Here is an 18233-nt window from a genome sequence, read left to right as displayed (position 1 = left end):
GAGAGAGAGAGAGAGAGAGAGAGAGAGAGAGAGAGAGAGAGAGAGAGAGAGAGAGAGAGAGGAGAGAGGAGAGAGAGGAGAGAATGAATTGGTTTTTCCTTTGTACATTTACCTTTAGGATACAGTATTTCTTTTTATTTAGATACAGTGTGTGACCTTTGTATATTTATTTCAACACTCCAAAGTTTGCCTCTTTGGTATCTTCCACCAATGCTAGGATTTGGTGGAAATTGAAAGAAGTTGATTACAGCGTGAACCCTCCCTTTGTGCTCTGTGAGTTGGTTCAGTCCTATTTTGCATAAGTTCCTTTTGAGTAGTTCCATGTGTGAATGCATAGTACTGAGGACTTGTGCTGCCTGTGTGGATCTATGTCTTGGAGAGAAGCTGTGTGCATCAGCTGCAAATAACATTTTTAAAATCAACATGTATTGTGCTTATCCTGTCCCTGGAATGGGCAACAATTCTTTGATGTATTACTACAATGGGAAAACGGTAAGCCTTATTCTTTCTTCATACAGTGCCTTACTGACTTGTTTAATGAAAAGTGGTGCAATTTAACTGCATTTTAGTAGATTCCGGGCAGGTTTTATTTTTTTACCATAAGTTAGATTGTATATTTATTTATGTCATTGCAGTCATGTCTTCAACAGTTACTTGGAATAGTGACTTCAGCAGCTTAGTAGTTTTTGGCTTTTATTTTTAAATTAGTATATACTTGAATTTGAGTTTTTAGTTTAACAATATTTCTAGCATAAACTTGAAAGTACACTTTTTTTTACATTTTTATATATTCTAAACGTAATGTATGCATAAGGGCATAAACCTATTGAGTATTATGTGATGCTTTGTAGATGGATGGGAAAGATGAAAGTCATCCTGGGTATTCATAAAAAGAACAAGCATGAAGCTCTGGGAATGATTAGGGAAGCAGTCAGCTATCGAAGGCCGTGTTTCCTGTTTGGTCCAGCCTGACTTTCCTGGGATACCATCTGTTTCTAATCATGCTAGAATTCTGACTCTGTGGAGATTTATAATATAAATCACTATTTTTTTTAAAAAAAAAAATGCATTTCTTCATTTCCAAATAATATAGTCCTGGTTAATTTATAGCCCATCTTTAGATGTTTTAAAATAGTTTTCTGTACTGCTAAGTAAGAATATTCTTTTTTAAAATTACTTAGTATTAACTACTTAGTGTATTTCTGAAAATGAATCTTTAAAAGCCATAGGAATTTTGTATCCTGAGAGATCCAGAGAGAGCTGCCATTGTGGAATATTTGCTGCGCATCGGGAAGCATCACCTTCTGCCGCTTAGTGACGCTCCCCTGAGGTCACAGCTGCACACGCAGCTCGGCTCTCAGCCGCTCACATTTTATGAAAATGCATTGTTGTAGCTTCAGTAATTTTTGTGGAAAGGCATTTTAAATATTGGCATTTTAATTTTTGAGAAACTAATTGCATTTCCCTAAAAGAGTATGAAGTTCAGCATATTCGCTCTTTCCTTTTTTTCACTTGAAAGTGTTTGAAAGTAGCATGTGCTTTTGGAAGGCCGGTGATCACCAGCGGAAGGGGTTTCATCTGTCTGCTGCTCTCGTGCTTTGGATCCATCTAGTGGGTTAATTGTGGACTCTTGAGTAACCTTTATTAGTAGATGATAGTCAGGCCAGAGAAACATTTAAAAGTTCATTGGAAGTATGTAATCAAGCTTCCTGTGGTCAAGACCTTTGGAGCATGTGGGAAGAAGATTTAAGTGGGCAAGCCACGTTACTTTCAGGATAATAGTTTCCTTGTCAGCTGCCTTTCAAATGTAAAAAATATAAAAAATAAAATAAAATAAAAACCTTTTGTGTTCAATTCCAATGAAAAGAAATCTGTTTAAAGATGGCATGCAGGTGTGTGAGCATACACACATGTAAATTCAGTGAAGTGCACTTCCCAGATCCCTGTGCTTATGACTGTAGCTCAGGTCACTCGGCCTCAGGCGTCTCTTTGTTCTGCACCAAGAGGGGCAGCAGGACACTTTTGATAATATAAGCATTCCAAGTTTATGGTACATGGCATAGCTGGTATAGTAGAGATGTAGAGCTTGAAAATTGATAGCCCTGTGCCTAACATAGATCAAATGGGACCTATATGTTTTTGGAAAATACATGAGGCAATCATACATTATCTTAGTCCTGTGTCATGAGAGTCCACACATCTTACTGTTTTATACATGGTTATTCTCTACTAATTACAAGAAGTTTATTGAAATTATAAGAAACATTCCTAATATCTTCAGTTTTCTTCAGTAAGATAACTATTAAGTATGAATTATGCTGTCTAGAGTGTATGTGAATATATCATCATGGTGTCTATTAGCAAGTGTTAGCCTACCAAGTTTTCACGTAAAAAGTAAAACTATTAATATTTTGACATTAAAATGAAATACACTTCTTCACATGAGTAATGGATTTTTATGTAATTTTGGTAGTAAATGGGTTAAGTTTAGGTTTTTGGTTAGTTCCATTTTATTGATTTAAGATGATATATAGAATATTAGTATTTTAAATGCTAGTACATTCCCATTGATTTTATCGCTTGCATGGCATAGCAGGTGTTCCCAGAAAAACTGAGCAGTTCTGGTCCAAAGCATGGTCCTTTTTCTTTTTCAGCTTTTGATTTTAAGTTTTTAGTTTTGTTCCATGTAACTGATTGGTTTGAGATCTTTTCATAAACCCAGTCAGATGCTAGGAAAAGTGAGATTAGCCAGAGAGGAAGAGCCTTGTGTTATCAAGAATGTGTAGTTAGTGTTAAAATTGTTGGGAAAATAAAAGAGTTAATGTGTATATGCAGAAGAATCAGAAATGTTAACTCTGTTTTTCCACTGTTTGAAAACAGATGTCCTGTGTCACTTGTGTGACTGTACTATGCAGTGCACTGTAAAGTATTAAGCTTCGCGATAAATTGGGGAAATAGAACTACTCTTGAACATTATGCTTTTTTAAATTTTAAAAAAATATCAGGGAATAGTAAATGTCTGAGGTTTCATTTTTAAGAATTTAGCCTTCATTTAGCCCTCTTATTGATACAAATAATGTTCTTCAAGCAAAAATGTAGTCTCGCAGGAACATTAAGACTGGCATTGAATTCAGCCTGTCTGTAATCTGAGCAGCCTCTTTTATTATTTTTTTGTTATCATTATTTCATTGGTTAAATGGCTTAAGGTACCATGAACCAAAGACACCTCAAACTTTCTAGTTATTTTAACCAATGAAAGACAGGACGAAAGCCAAAGTTTTAAACTTAAGCTTGGAATCACATTCTGAATGCTAAGTTTGTTTAGATAGTATCTGGGTAAAACAAAAGATATTACAGGAGCCACTCCAGGCCATGAAAAACTATATCTGACTCCTTTCAGTCAGAAAGCTGTCTTCATTTAGATACTGTGAGCCTCATTTCATAAATAGGGACAGGATTGAGAGGTTGAAGTAATTTGTTTAAATCCCAACTAGATGCTAAGTTCTGAGTTTCAGTCTAATTTCTTCTCCAAGATAAGTCTTTTCCTTTATGTCATACAAGTGAATTTGTCTCCACAGTGAACTCAATGAGTCCTAGTTGCCACTTTGTCTGTATTGCATAACAAATGGAACAGGGAAGTCACTAGAAAATACATTGAATGTCTGATCATAATGCTAATTGTCTTAATTCTTATGGGTGTGGTTTCTCAGGCTATGTGTGGCATGTGCATGTATGTGTGTGTAGCTGTATGTCTCTGTGTCTATCTGACTTATGTGTGTCTCTATCTCTATCTCTGTCTTGTGTATGGCTGGAGATAGAACCCAGAGCCTCAAACATGGGTGGCAAACACTTTACCAATGACATCTATCTTCAGCCCAGTCAAGCAGGAATTTTCAATTTTTGTGTAAGACACCTGTTAACTGTTAGAGATGTTAAAAACATGAGAACTTAAACTATCTGGTTCCCTTTTCTAATATAATTCATTATATTAAAAATTAGTTTAGCTGTGGTTTGGCCTTTTTGTGCCCATATACTGTATTTCTTCATAAGAACTAGAATAACAATGAACTCATTATACTGTAAATTATTGTAAGACTTATTTTTCAAATGAATCTTTTAGTGACCATCAATAAAAGCTCGCGTGCATGTGTGTGTGCACACACATGCGAAAGTATATAAAATTGAAGCTTTGTTCTTTTGGAGAATTTAGTATTAGTTACTGTGAGAGAAGAAAGTATAATAATGTATTCAAATGTGTAGACCATCTGTGGGCCCGGCATATTAAGTATAACATTTTTATGATAGGAAGCATGGAGTCATGCAAACATTCTCTGAACAAGTTATGCTAAAGGCATTGGATGATAAGAACATTTGCATAAATCAGGGGGATAGGGCTAAGACTATAATATAAACTCAAGGAAGTTGGATTTTTTTTCTTTTTCTTTTTCTTTGATCTAATTCATTGCAGAGTCTGTGAATTAAAACCATAGACTTTGTTAGGAAAGGTTGTTGTCCGCAGTCTGCTTTAGTCCTGCTTTTGGCATAAGTAAACATTGCTTTCTGCCTGCCCATGAATGTACTGAGAGGAGACTAGGGGATTCTCTCTCACTCATCTAGGAATATTGTTCATGTAGATAAATTAAAGGTGAAACACACTGCTCAGCTTATTACCTTGGAAAGTAAGGCCCAAGCTGTTCTTTTAAAAGGCTATTTTCTGAAGAAAAAGGGTGACTATTCGAAAAACAGTTGCAGATACAAGAAAAATGAAATATACTTGATGATATTAAAATTAATTTTCAAGCTATGCCTCATTTAATTTGGGGATTTTTTTTTCACAATTAAAAATGGTAATATTAAAATGTTTGTTCCCAGCCAGGTAGGGGTGGTTTAATCCTAGCACTCTGGAGGCAGAGGCAGGTGGATCTCAGATTTTGAGGCCAACCTGGTCTACAGAGTGAGCTCCTGGACAAACAGGACTACACAGAGAAACCCTGTCTTGAAAAGGAAACAGAACCAACACCAACAAACCTTGAGGCACTGAAAACTGTAAATACCAGTTATCCTAGAGAAGAAAGATTTTACAAGTTTCTACAACCTAGACATGTCTCTGGAGATTTAGTGGAAAGAGAGGGAAACTTAGAAAGTTAAGCATATTTCTCTCCACTTACAGAAGCTCAGTGTGCCTGAGCACTTACGGAGGAAGGCCTTAAGTGGATCTGCCTGTCCCCGTGCTTCCTTCACTTTGCTGCTTAATGCTCTGGGCGTGGCACCTGTGCCACTTTAGTGGCATGATCTAAGTCTTTGATGCTAAATTGAAGTTACCATAAAAACTCTAGTGACAAATTGGCCTTTATTGCCAAATTTACCATTTTAATGTTCTATCAGAATAGTAAAAACATTAAGATATTTGTCAAATCCAGTTTAACTGCGGCTCATAAATTCACTTTAACATTTTTATATAGTTTACTTTGATTAGGAGAATGGGAAGACCTGAATTTCAGTCTTCACAAATCAATTAAAGGTTTGTGTTGGTTGGTTGGTTGGTTGGTTGGTTGGTTTGTATCCTAGAGTATATGTAGATGCATATGTGTATAAATACTGGACCCAAAGTAGTTAGAAGAATATGTATCTTCAGAGCTGTGTCACATCCTCTATTGTCTGGCACTTGTTGGAATATAATTTTTTAATTCCAAAATTTTATTTACACTTTAATAACCTCTTTTTAAAAAAATTCAGATCTTAGACATTGGAAAATGGAAACCTCTTTGTTTTATTTTGTACTGTTTGTTTAATAGTATTTTGTACTATTGTGTGTTAACTTATCTAAGTAAATCAGCAGTAACTTAATTGAAAAGTCAATTTGTCCAAGAATTGCCTCATGTTTCCTTCGTCCTACGGTGCTGGCGTACTTGCGAATGTTTTACATTACACCCCAAAGGCTTATGCATGGCTTTAGTACAGGGTTTCAGTTAAGTTGGATTTTCCTTTTCTGTTGATCTGGACTTTCTTTCTCTTTTTTAGGTTTTACGTTCATTTAGATTTTATAAAATTTGTATTTGTTTACTACATAGTCTTATTGCATAAGCCATCAAGAAAACTCAAGTGGTTATTTATGAATATGATATGTTTTTATTTTAAAACTGGTGATAAATTATCCAAATAATTATTTTTATTTTATATTTTAGAAGTTGTCATAAATTGTACTAAAGATAATTTCTGTGACTAGTCTAGACTTTTCTCATACTAGTGGTTTATGTTAGCATATTTTAACATTTTTAATGATATTGAGTATACTGAATTGTTACTCAAACCATCCTAACAAAAGAGCCGATAGAACGCTACGCATAGAATGTTCAGAAAAATATATATATATACTTCTTCTCTGTACCCAGCAAGTATTGATGCAACCTAGGCCTCAGGCATGCTTAGGCAAGTACCCAATCACTTAGCTACACTCCCAGCCATCTATGTTTCTTTATTACAAATTAGGTGACAATTTTCAAAATGTTTTGAGAATTTGGGCTGCTTTTCATATGCCTTGGAGTATATACAATTTCAAAATACCTCTTTCAAAGTATTCTGTGTAGGCCTAAACATCTGGGTAAAGAACTGTTAGCCATGTGTGGAAGTTTAAATTAAAATTTCCCATTCTTCTTTGTACCGTCTACATCTCAGATGGCCACTGGATAATGGCTGCTGCATTGTATTGCACATAGGACAGCATTTTCTTATCACCTGAAGGTCTTCTTTTGTTCTGGGGAAGGGCCCTGTAAGTAATAGTCATTCCCCACCTTGTCTTTTGAGCAATTCAGAGTATCAGCCATCAGAATATGGACCTACCTATCTTTTTACCTAAAGCTTCAGATTTTATGTGTGTGTGTGTGTGTGTGTGTGTGTGTGTGTGTGTGTGTGTTGCATCTTTTCTCATTATGCTTCCTTGTTGTACAGTGCTGTTCCCAATATTAATTACAAAAAGGGTGCATTGGAAAATGATGTAATGCACAATGCCAACCTTTAGAGTTCCAGAGTTCTCTACACCAAATCTGAGGGTCATTCATCAGTCTATTTTTTTTGTTTTGTTTTGTTTTGTTTTTTCTTTTTTGTTCTTCGAGACAGAGTTTCTCTGTATAGCCCTGGCTGTCCTGGAACTCACTTTGTAGACCAGACTGGCCTCAAACTCAGAAATCCGCCTGCCTCTGCCTCCCAAGTGCTGGGATTTAACTGATGAATCCAAGGTTAGGAGGAATCTTTGCCAATTTGCTACAGTTGGTTGCATGAAGTAAAATATTCTAAACATAATTGCATAGTCACTACTGTAAATAGTTTGTTCTTTTCAACCAGACTTAATGATGGTAGAAAAGAAGTATGGTGCGATTTCAGTTGTGGTCTGATTTAGGAGTATCTGTTGAGTAGATACCACAAACAGTGCCTTTACACCTTCCTTAAAGGCAAAATGGCATTTCTGCAGTAACTGGCTGTGCCTGACTTTCTGAAACTGAAGCTGGAACTCTAAGCAAATTCCTGTCTAGAAATGAAATAGAACATTTCTAGTTGTCTTTTCCTCTAATATCTTTAAAATAGTTTGACTCTTGGTAGATAGATTTTAATCATCTTAAAGTATAAGTACTCATTCCTGTCTTCTTAATTTTAAGATTGGTTGTTGTGCTACAGAATCTTCCTAGAGATTTAAATGTATCATTAACTAAAATAAAAAAGCATTGGCATCTGTGTACAGGTGATTGGATCGTATAAGCAGAATGGTTTTAATTTGTAGCCAGTACTGATTGTGACGGAGGAAGACTTGCTCTTTTTGTAGAATTGGCTGACTGTTTCCCACATCTGGAGCTAATAAACTCCCTGACCACATCAGTTGTGCTTTGATCTGAACTGAGACTGGCACAACTGCTGGTCCGTAGCTCTGCATCTGTGTTTTGCAAGCTATGACTGAGATACCAAAAGCAAAGTTAGAACGTTGCCAGAGGGCCTTTGAGAGCCACAGACTGCAAATTGTTTCTGTCATGAAAACCTGAACTTGTACTAGTGTGTAAACAATAAAGATGCTTAGAGTTTCATTTACCATCTTCATTTGTAAGGTCTTCTTTTAGGGGAAGAGTTGGGGTTTTTGTTTGTTTGTTTCAAGACCGAGTTTCTCAACATACCTCTAGCTGTCCTGGAACTTGGTCTGTAGACCAGGCTGGCCTCAAACTCAGCATTGTGATTAAAGGTGTGAGCCATTCTGTTCAGCTTTCTGTTCAGCTTTATCTTGTAAAGGTTTTATTTCCAAAATCTGTGTGCAGAGATTTTCTCTAAAAAAAAACCCAAACTTTGCCTTTAATTTGAGGTCTCACCCTCTTTTTCTGGTCCCCCTTCAGAGCCTGTGTGTGCAGGTCAGCGTGTACATGTTTTCCTCTGGTTTGTTTTACTGACCTTAGTTCCCTCCTTTATGTGATAGCCATTACTCTTAATTTAGCAGAAGTTTGTGAGTCAAAATAGGTATTTCTCTTTGTTGTTGTCATAAAAGCAAACTTATATGTGGCGCACACCTTTAATACCAGCACTTGGGAGGCAGAGCCAGGCGGATCTCTGAGTTCGAGGCTAACCTGGTCTACAGAGTGAGTTCCGGGACAGCCAGGGCTATACAAAGAAACCTTGTCTTGAAAAAAAAAAAAGTTTTAAATCTTAAGAACATTGTATCTGATATATAAGGAACTGATGGTACCACCATGCCAGGCTTTGAAAAGAAACTTAAGAAAAAGAATATAGTTAGATTCTTTTCCTGAAAACTTTAACACATGCACACACTTACTTAAATCTAGCATGGTCTTTTTTTTTTTTTAATACCTCTACAGTTATATTTTATCTTTTATTATTTTATGTATATGGGTGTTTTGGCTATATATACATTTGTTCATCACTTTCATGCCTATTGCCCATGTAAGCCAGAAGAGGGTGTTGAATCTTTTAGAATTGGAGTTGTAAATCATTATGAATGAGCCTCTACAGGGTGCTGGAGACAGAACCTGGGTCCCCTGCCTTTTGACTACTGAGTCATCTCCTCCAGCTCCCTAATACAGTCTTTTATGAAATAGGTTTAAACTAGAAATTATGTTAAATACATACGTGTGTCATACTCACTGTCAAGACCTTATGTATAATTTCTAAGAACATAGCTCCTCCCAAATTTTTTAGGGATCACAGGTGTATGTTTCTTTTATGTGCTTCAGAAGGTCGTGTTCCTATGAGTAAAGTTAACTACCACAAAGCCTGTGACAAATGTCATTAGAAACTGATCAGTGGCAATTCAGAACAGTGTACTGCCTTTTGTTGGGGTGGTAGGAATGTAGTATGTTAGCTCTCACTGGCTACTTACTGCATTTTCAGAAGTACCGTGCTAGACGTCTGATTATAGATATTACCTCGTGTCATCTTCCCCTTTGAGGTACAGGATAGAGCACCTTACAGATGAGAAAATCGACACTCAGGAAGACTGGGAATCTGTATGATTAATACCTTTCAAGAATAAATTTTGATAGCTTGTGAATATATAATTGATAGTTTTTGTAATTTTTATTTTTTAGTTGTTCTCATTTTAACCTTGGTGTAAGAACCAGTAACAACCCACCAGGGCCTTGTTTGCTAGGCTTTGCCAATAAGCCGTGTGCTTTAAACCCCAGTTCTCTCCTGTTCTGCTGTGGAAAGTTAAAACACATCATATACTAAAAGTCTTTTTTCCTACTTCTAAGATGTAACTGTTGCTAAGTTTCTCCTATATACTTCCAGAAATTCTTAATGATCATACAATATGTATGTTTTTGTATATGTCTTCATAATGATAATGCTTTCTCTAAGAGAAATTTAAATTTTGTTTTATAGTGAAATAATAGTTATAATAGGAATAATAGATATACTCCTAACAAATTAAAGCAAAATTAATTTCTTATGCTGCTAAGATTAACTTATTTTCCTTTCTTTCTTTCTTTTTTTTTTTAAGTCCAATAACAATGGTAACTCAATCTCTGGGCACAACAAAAATCTAATCTTGTAAACCTTATTTAAATCTGATTCCTCCAGTGGTGAATCCTTGTGGATCCGCCATGATACGGGGAAACTAGCAGCTACAGCTTATCCCTCTGCTGCCCCGTTCCAAAAAGGGAGCTAACTGTCTCTTGCTTCCTCAGTGACTTTCTTATAAGACATTTTGTTGGCAGTTGGTGTTAAGACAGTCTCACTCCTTTGACAAGGTTGGCATTGAAGCCATCCATCCTCCTAGTTACTGGGAGCACATGTATTAGCCACTGTGCCAGGCTTCATATGTAACTTTGTTATTTTGTTGTTGTTTTTGCTTTTCTTCTAAAGTTCAGTAGTCCTAAGAATGCTGCAATTATATTTCACTCATTATATTATGTTTATTTGGATGCCCATTTAGTTTTCCTAAGGATTGTGAATGTTGACCACTTGATAGTTCAAAATATTCAGTTTCCTTATCTGAAGCAATTAATTTCACTAAAGGAAATTATTACAGCCCTAACAATGAAATAATCTTTTTCTCAAAGACATGGTGGAGTTGGAAGTGTACCTGAAGTTTAAGGATAAGACCTGCCAGCAGAGTTTGCTTTGATTTCCTAAGTTTTTTCTGTTTGTGATATGTACTAATAGAGATAAGATAGACCTTGTTTGGTTCTTTGTGGAACATAGATCTCATTTTATGTAAGTAATACATTTGAATTAATCATCCTGTTTTGTTTTAAGGTATATGCACCATCCCCAAATTCTGACGATTTCAACCGTGAATCTCCTAGTTACCCATCTCCCAAGCCACCAACCAGTATGTTCGCTAGCACTTTCTTTATGCAAGGTAAGCACTACCAGTCGTTAGAGCCAGCCAGAGCTGCCAGTGTGCTAGCATTACAGTATGAGAAAAAGGAGTATCTGTACAAAAATTCAGGCAGTGCTTTTCTAAGGTTTTGTTTTGTTTTGTTTTTTTGTTTGTTTTGTTTGGTCTTGATTTTTTTCTGGAGCCAGTTAAAATTTAGCCATATAATATTCTAGGGGCATTCACTGCTAACTTTAATTTTGTTAAACTACCCAACAAATATTTGGATTGGTCATCTAACTACTGACTGGGAAAAGTGAATAAAGCTGTCATGGTTTGTTTTAGAATTTTAAATGACAAAAGCTAGAAGCAATACTGGTTTCTGGTTTGGATACCATTTCTATATCACACATAGTATTACCAACAGGAAGAGTAAATATTGAAAACTGAATGAGACATGTTGAGAGAAGAGTTGTTACATTTCTTCTAATTCCTGTCTGATGAATCATTTTTGTTTGGTCTTCTGTGGTATTGTGGGAAGTATGTATGTGGGAACAGTCCATTGTTACATAAATAGTTTCTTGACAGTGCTTTGAGTGTGAAGTCACTGCTGACATCTCATCTGAGGCTTCACTATGTAATGTAGTTACTTTTTACCTAGGCTTGCTGTGGGAGAAATCTCTCCGTTCCACATTTTCAGAATGTCTGATAGGATGTGTGTTGCCTATTATGGGTTAAGACCTTTGATAGAACATCTAATCAAAAGTTAAATTCAACTTGTCCCCAGATTTCAAGTGGTTGTTAAAACTTTCAGGGTATGAAATATATCTTTTGAGGACATATATACTTGGGTTATAATGACCCACCTATTACAGTTTGAGCTGTTTTTTTACTATAAAATTTACTTTTTTAAAATTAGTAATTTGGGGCCTAGGAGGGAAAAAACCTGATAGAATATTAGATTAAAGGAGGGGGAATAATATCTGCAGGTATGGGGTTTGTTTCTGTAGCTGTGATAAAGTACCCTGGCAAAAATCACCCTAGAGAAGGGTGGCAATCCATCACAGCAGGTAAGTCAAGGTGGTGGGAATGTAAACAGACTGACACCACAGCATGGTCCAGGGTAGAGGGAAGTGAGTGTGTGTGCCCATATTCTCAACTCACTTTTTTCATTCTTAAATAGTTCAGGGAATGGACAACAAAATGGTACCTTTCACATTCCATTAACCCACTTAAGAAAACCCCTCTCAGATATCCCCAGCCGGTCTGATCTAGGCAGTCTTGCATTAAATTAACTTTTCCTAAATGGTTCTAGACTACAGCAACTGGACAGTTGAAAACACATATCATTATACTCTTAATTTTTTTGTATGTAAACAAAATGAAAATTCTGGCTAGAAAAAACTTTGTTTTTCTTTTCATCTTAGATGGGACCCACAGTTCTTCTGACCTTTGGAGTTCATCGAATGGGATGAGCCAGCCTGGTTTTGGTGGAATTCTGGGGACCTCCACATCCCACATGTCTCAGTCCAGTAGTTATGGCAGCCTTCATTCACATGACCGCTTGGTAGGCTATCAAATAATATTTTTTCCTCACGTGTTTCTCTTTGTATAAAAATTGATTATGCCAAAACTTTTGAACATTGACATTTTTATAGGCTTCCTTTACAATGACTTTTTTCAGTATGGCTACCCTACACACTAGGTGCTAATTAGTCATGGGTCTTGCTCATTTTATCCTTTTATACAGGTTGTCTAGTGTGCATTCATATATTCAGAAAACACATGCTTTTTATTCATTATTTGTATGTATGCGGGGGTGGGAGAGCAGGGAAAAGAGCGATTGAGTGAACCACATGCCGCTGAGAGCTCAAGCCATCGTGCGTGCTAGGCAAGTGCTCTACACTCAGCAGTACCCCAGCCTTCAGAACACATGTGATACCATCATGTCTCTTTTTCCCTTTTCCTAGAGTTATCCTCCACACTCAGTGTCACCAACAGACATGAACACAAGTCTTCCGCCAATGTCCAGCTTCCACCGTGGTAGTACCAGCAGCTCACCGTATGTTGCCGCCTCACATACTCCGCCCATCAATGGCTCAGATAGCATCCTAGGTGAGCTTCTGGGTTAGGAATACCTCCTGACCTTCATTTTAGAGTTGTGTGGAAATCCATTAGTGTTCAATAAAAGTTTTAGTATTTAGTTTAAATAAAGATATGAGAAGATACTTAATCTTTAAGTTCTATTAATCTAAAAACCAATAAGGAACTCATTTTTATTTTTATAGATTGTTAAATACAGCACATAAGAGTTTTCCTGATTCACTGTGATGTATGAGGTCGTAAGCCAGGGTACCCTTGAAGTAATAGGTACATGCTTAAGAAAAGAAGTAGCATTCCTGCTGCTCGCCATGATTTGTTTACCTATTTGAACTATCCAGGAACCAGAGGGAATGCTGCTGGAAGCTCACAGACGGGCGATGCACTTGGGAAGGCCTTGGCATCTGTAAGTATTGGGTTTACACATCATACTGAGTGGATTCTGTACTCATGAACTAACATTTAGATTTTTGTGGGCAGTAAATGCCATAGTTGCAACACTTTCAACATTGTTATTCATCGAAGAGCTGTTTTTTGTGTATATTGATAAATATTATTAGTTAGTTCATGATAACACCTCGTTCCATACATACAAAATCTGTATTTGTAGCTTCATTTAAATATGTCTTCATTTGAGTGGAACAGACACAAAAAGGAATTTGGGGAAATATGTGTGTTAAATACTTAATGGCCCACTCAAATCAAGGAGAACCTAGATAGGAAATACTTTTTATTATTTCAGGTTTTTGTTGTTGTTGTTGTTGTTGTTGTTGTTTTTAAGGAAAAAACAATAGCTACAGCTGGTTCACTCAAAAACCAGGGTTTGGGTCTCAGAATTATTGAAAGACTTGTGCTAAATGAATGAAACTGATTTTGTAATATAGTACAGCTAGTCTTTATCACATCAAAACAGTAGGGACAACAATTACAGTTTATTATATTTGACTCTTAAAATGTTACAGTTAGTTTGGAATGCTCAGGCCAGAAAGGAGAGAAGGGTATTTATTAACTATCTATAAAGATTCAAATCTCATTCTTGAAATTTAAATTATGCTTTTTGCCTTGTAAAGTTTTTTATTAGAATTTTTTTTCTTGAGAAGTATGTCTCTTAGAATTATATTTTGTCTGAAGTGCAGTGAACTTTCTTAAATATTTGCTATTGATAGAGAAAGCAGAGCTCCGATATGTGACTGGTAGTGAGCAGCTGTTGAGCTCTTGAAGAAAGAAACCTCTTTATGTATTGTTTGAGTAAATAAACCTTTCTCTATAGTTGTTAAGTATGAGGTTTTTTTTTTTTTTTTTTTTTTTTTTTTGAGAAATGAAGCCAAGTCAAACTCTTCTACCACGTAGTGGAGTCCTGCACACAGTGGAGCCCAGTAAATGTTTGCTGGATTTAATCTTGGAACACACATAATAATGGTGGTAGTACAAACCCACAGAAATGACCAACTGTGTCTGAGTGCTTTCTAGTTGCTCAGCACCACAATAAGCATTTTTGTGCCCTGTTTTGTTTAATTCTCAAGAAAACCCTGTAAGGTTGGCATTATCACCCCCACATTCTATTTGGGGGAACTGAGATCTAAAGGTTAAGTGACTAGAGCTCAAAAGATTTAAGTAGTTTGCTCTAGGCATCACTAGCTAGAAGGGAAGAGCTCATCTACAATAGGACCCACATGGAACTAGCCTCAGACTGCCCTTCTCCACTGCTTTGTGTGTCTAGGAAGTTGTGCTATAGAGACTGTCTTAGAGGTGTGCAAAGTAACTAAAGAGTAAACTACCTTTTTTTTAATTCTTCCCCACTGAAGAAAACTTGTGTAGGAAAAAATTTTCTTGGGCATTTGATTGTCATGCCATGTTGAGCCTGCTCATCTTAGAAGATCCAATAGCAGATAGTTCATGTACATGTAAAGGAACAAGTAGCATTTAACTATTAATATTAAGCAAATTTTAAAAATAAAACCTCCATTTGGGAGTTATTTTGTTTTTCTGAGGAAAATATATGTAAAGAAACTATGGTATGAGCAGACAGGAATTTGTAATGCTCTCAGTGGTCTTTCAAGCTTCCTTTAGTTACCCTGACATCCTTGATTTTCCTTCCATATTATGAACAGCATGCTAGAGAAACTAGGATGGCATTTGGAGAAAAAAGTCCAAATTTACTATGAATGGAGGCCAGGAAAATATGTTTAATCTAGCTAGTGGGTGGGCTTTGGTTGTCATGGAAACTCATCTCTGTCATCCTGTGTTGTTACTAAGCGGGAACAGCCAGGTCATTCCATAAATCATTTCTGTCATAGCTGAGAGTGATACATTCCATCTGGTCCATCACTGCAGACCCTCATGTGCACATTTCCTATCCCTTCAGCCTCCCCCTACTTCTCCAACAGCAGTTTCTTCAGCTTTCCTTACAGACTCACATACACATTAATAATGTTTAGTTTTTAAAATATACTAAAAAACAGAAACAGTGATTGGAAGAATTAGAAGAAATGAGAGAAAGAAACTTAAGGAGGATTGCATATGAGAATCTGAATTCATATCAGAATTTTATGTTAAGTATTAGAAATGGTTAGAATGCGGTATCTCTAATATAATAATAGCGTCTATTTTTGATGGGAAAATACCGCTGTTGTCATTAGAAGTTAATTCTAGTTCCCTAGCTTTAGAAGGTCTTTCATGTGTGAAACACCAGAGGGTACAACCTTTGTTCTTCAGTTTAGATTTTAAAGAACACGCAGAATGCTGCGTGATTAAACATGTAAGGCCAGATAATGCGTTTGCAAAGGTTCTTTTATTTTAGGTTTAAGCCTGGATAATTGTGGTCTTAATCTCAGGATAGCAAGAAAGAGAATTGTACATGAAGGTATTTACACAAAGTCCCCAAAGCCCTGTGGATTGTGCACTAGTTTAGATAATAGACATGGGTAGATAGAAGGAAAGGAAAAATCTGTGTGTCCCTGAACACTTGCCAGACAATCACCCTTTAAGACTGTGCCCATGGAGAGTTACATGGAGGAAGAAACATCTGGTTTATTTCAGTGCCTAATACCATATCAAAACATTCAGTCTTTAATTTAAAAGAGATCAAACGAGAAGACTGTTTAACTTTGTTGATTATATCAGACTTCTTTGTGATAATTTATGTTTTGATTTCTATGGGGGGGGAGAAGGGAGGGAGAATGTGTGTGTTTTAATCTAGATAGTTAAATGGTCAGTAGTCTCTAACAAAAGAAAAGAAAATCCAGGGAAGTTGACGTTTAGAAGTAATTCATGAAATAAGTTTCTTTGTTCCTTAGACTCAATAACATTAGCATAATAAAGATTAACTGAAATGTCCAAAAGCTTCAGTGTTTAAAATCTTGGACTCTGAGTTCCAGGGTTGGGCCTGGAGCTCTCCATTGTTTCTTTTTGTCTGAAGCTCTTTTCATTAGCCTCTGGCTTTATTGGCACCCTACTGATTGGAATAGACCATGACTGATAGGAGGAGGAGCCTCATTTGTTGCAGTAAAATGAGGAATATTACCGTTTAGGTCTGGCAGAAGGTACTGGGAGTTATTCATCATTGGCCATTTAACTATGAGTGCCTGTGGGCTGCATGTAAAATGAGCTCTGACTTTGTTCCTGCTCAAGCTACTACCACCTCCATTTTTAACGTGACTTCTTTCTTCCTTAAACACCAATATTGGAGTCCCTTAAGACCAGAAAATAGAAAGAGAGAAATCTTCATTTAGAATGGTCTTTGCCAAAAAAAACCCTGATATTTAGGATTTCTAAAGAAATCATGATTTTTATGAAATAATGTGATTCAGTTGTTTTGGTGATGGAATGACCCTGCAGACATATAGGCTGGTGAAGTGATCTGCCACCAGAAAGGCTTCTGTGTACCAGTATTGCTGTGCCACTCTTCCTCCCACATATGTGCTTTCTTTATGAGAGTAAAAAGTATAAACTCTGTTTTCTTCCACATAAAGGAACTCTAACCAGCATTTGACATACTTAGGGATTGCTTCATTGAAAGGGCAGAGCTGAAGAATTGGCAGTCCATTCACACCCTAGAAAGCCTGTGCCTACCTAAGTGTGAGATACATTTAGCCTAGAACATTAACATTAATTCTCAGCAATCACATAATTGTTCTAAAAGTTCATGCCATTTTGTGGATTTAGAGTAAAGTCTATAACAAGCTCTTTCATTTTCTTGTTTTTCTTTTTTGATCCCCATTACCTAAATACTAAGGTAAAATGTATTATTTAAAGAATCTTTTTACTGATAATTATTATAGCAAATTTCACATGCAGCTTGTCACTTATTAAAATCCCAACACCGGGACAACAGACAAATGGATCCCCAGGGCTTGGCTAGTCAGAGAGTCAGGCCAGTGAGAGATCCTGTCTCAAAAATAAGGTGGACAGCTCCTGGGGAACAACACCTGAGATTGTCCTCTGGCCTCCACACACATGCATATACAAATTCAAAACAGTGTGAGAATGATGCGTATTTATCCCAGAAGCTGAGAATTGTTAATATTGGTGTGTACAGAGAGAAAAGTGGGGGGCCAAAGAAGAGGGGGAGCACAAGCCAAAGTAAGAGAAGGGGAGAGGGAGGGGAGAGGGAGGGGAGAGGGAGGGGAGAGGAGAGGAGAGGAGGGGAGGGGAGGGGAGGAGAGAAAGCAGAGTAGTGACTCAGATTTGAGATGTGACCTACTCAGCCTGTCCAGGTGGAGAAGTCTGCAGCCAGTGTCAGCAGGGGACAGTGAGAGTCAGTTCAGGAGTCATTTACCAGGGCCTGTAAACATAGGAAGGTTATGAGAGTAAAAAGTATAAACTGTTTTCTTCCACATAAAGGAACTCTAACCAGCATTTGACAGCAGCTTAAACTGCTGGTAACTAGAGAAGAAAAGGGGACTAAGGACTCTGAAATCTTTAAGGGAACTGGAGAGTAGGAGCGATGGAACATAGGTAACCTGAGGCCCAGCACTCATTCCAGTGGAAATTCCTAGCACAGGCTCTTCATTTCTACCATTGCAAGTCATTGTTAGCACAGTAGTGACTAGGCAAGTCTTTGAGAGTAGGAGACACAAGCACAGAGGAGCGGCAGGCTGCCATGGAGGGTGTTTCCCCAATGCTTTCACACTTGGTTCTCACAGTGAGGAGTAATGGCAGGCAGGCAGGCAGGCAGTGCAAACTAATTATTTTCTCACTTATCTGTACCTCCCTCATCAATGCTGTATTATATACTTTATGAGTGAGTATTAGTTGCTCATAAAAGGTACATTTGATTCCTGAAGATAAGAAACAGTGATTGAAGCCAGGCAGTGGTGGC

The 18233-nt window shown here is 36.9% G+C and overlaps 1 protein-coding gene across 10 annotated transcripts in view; it reads left to right on the top strand.

The window, feature by feature from the left end:
- Nucleotides 1-18233, top strand: part of Tcf12 (transcription factor 12) — a 263062-nt gene that overhangs the window by 209493 nt on the left and 35336 nt on the right. For 7 of the 10 annotated variants that reach the window (XM_021206106.2, XM_021206102.2, XM_021206104.2 and 4 more), the window contains 4 exons: nucleotides 10750-10855; nucleotides 12241-12380; nucleotides 12784-12928; nucleotides 13255-13319. In XM_021206106.2, coding sequence (XP_021061765.1) covers nucleotides 10750-10855; nucleotides 12241-12380; nucleotides 12784-12928; nucleotides 13255-13319 — 456 coding nt within the window. Of the gene's footprint in view, nucleotides 1-327; nucleotides 493-10749; nucleotides 10856-12240; nucleotides 12381-12783; nucleotides 12929-13254; nucleotides 13320-18233 lie in introns of those variants that run through there. The other 3 variants (XM_021206114.2, XM_021206112.2, XM_021206113.2) reach the window with 3 other exon arrangements.

The sequence above is a fragment of the Mus pahari genome, chromosome 10, assembly GCF_900095145.1.
Source record: "Mus pahari chromosome 10, PAHARI_EIJ_v1.1, whole genome shotgun sequence".
NCBI classification, from domain to species: Eukaryota; Metazoa; Chordata; class Mammalia; order Rodentia; family Muridae; genus Mus; species Mus pahari.
The sequence above is the reverse complement of the archived record's forward strand: the minus strand, read 5'-3'. Positions and strand labels throughout refer to the sequence as shown.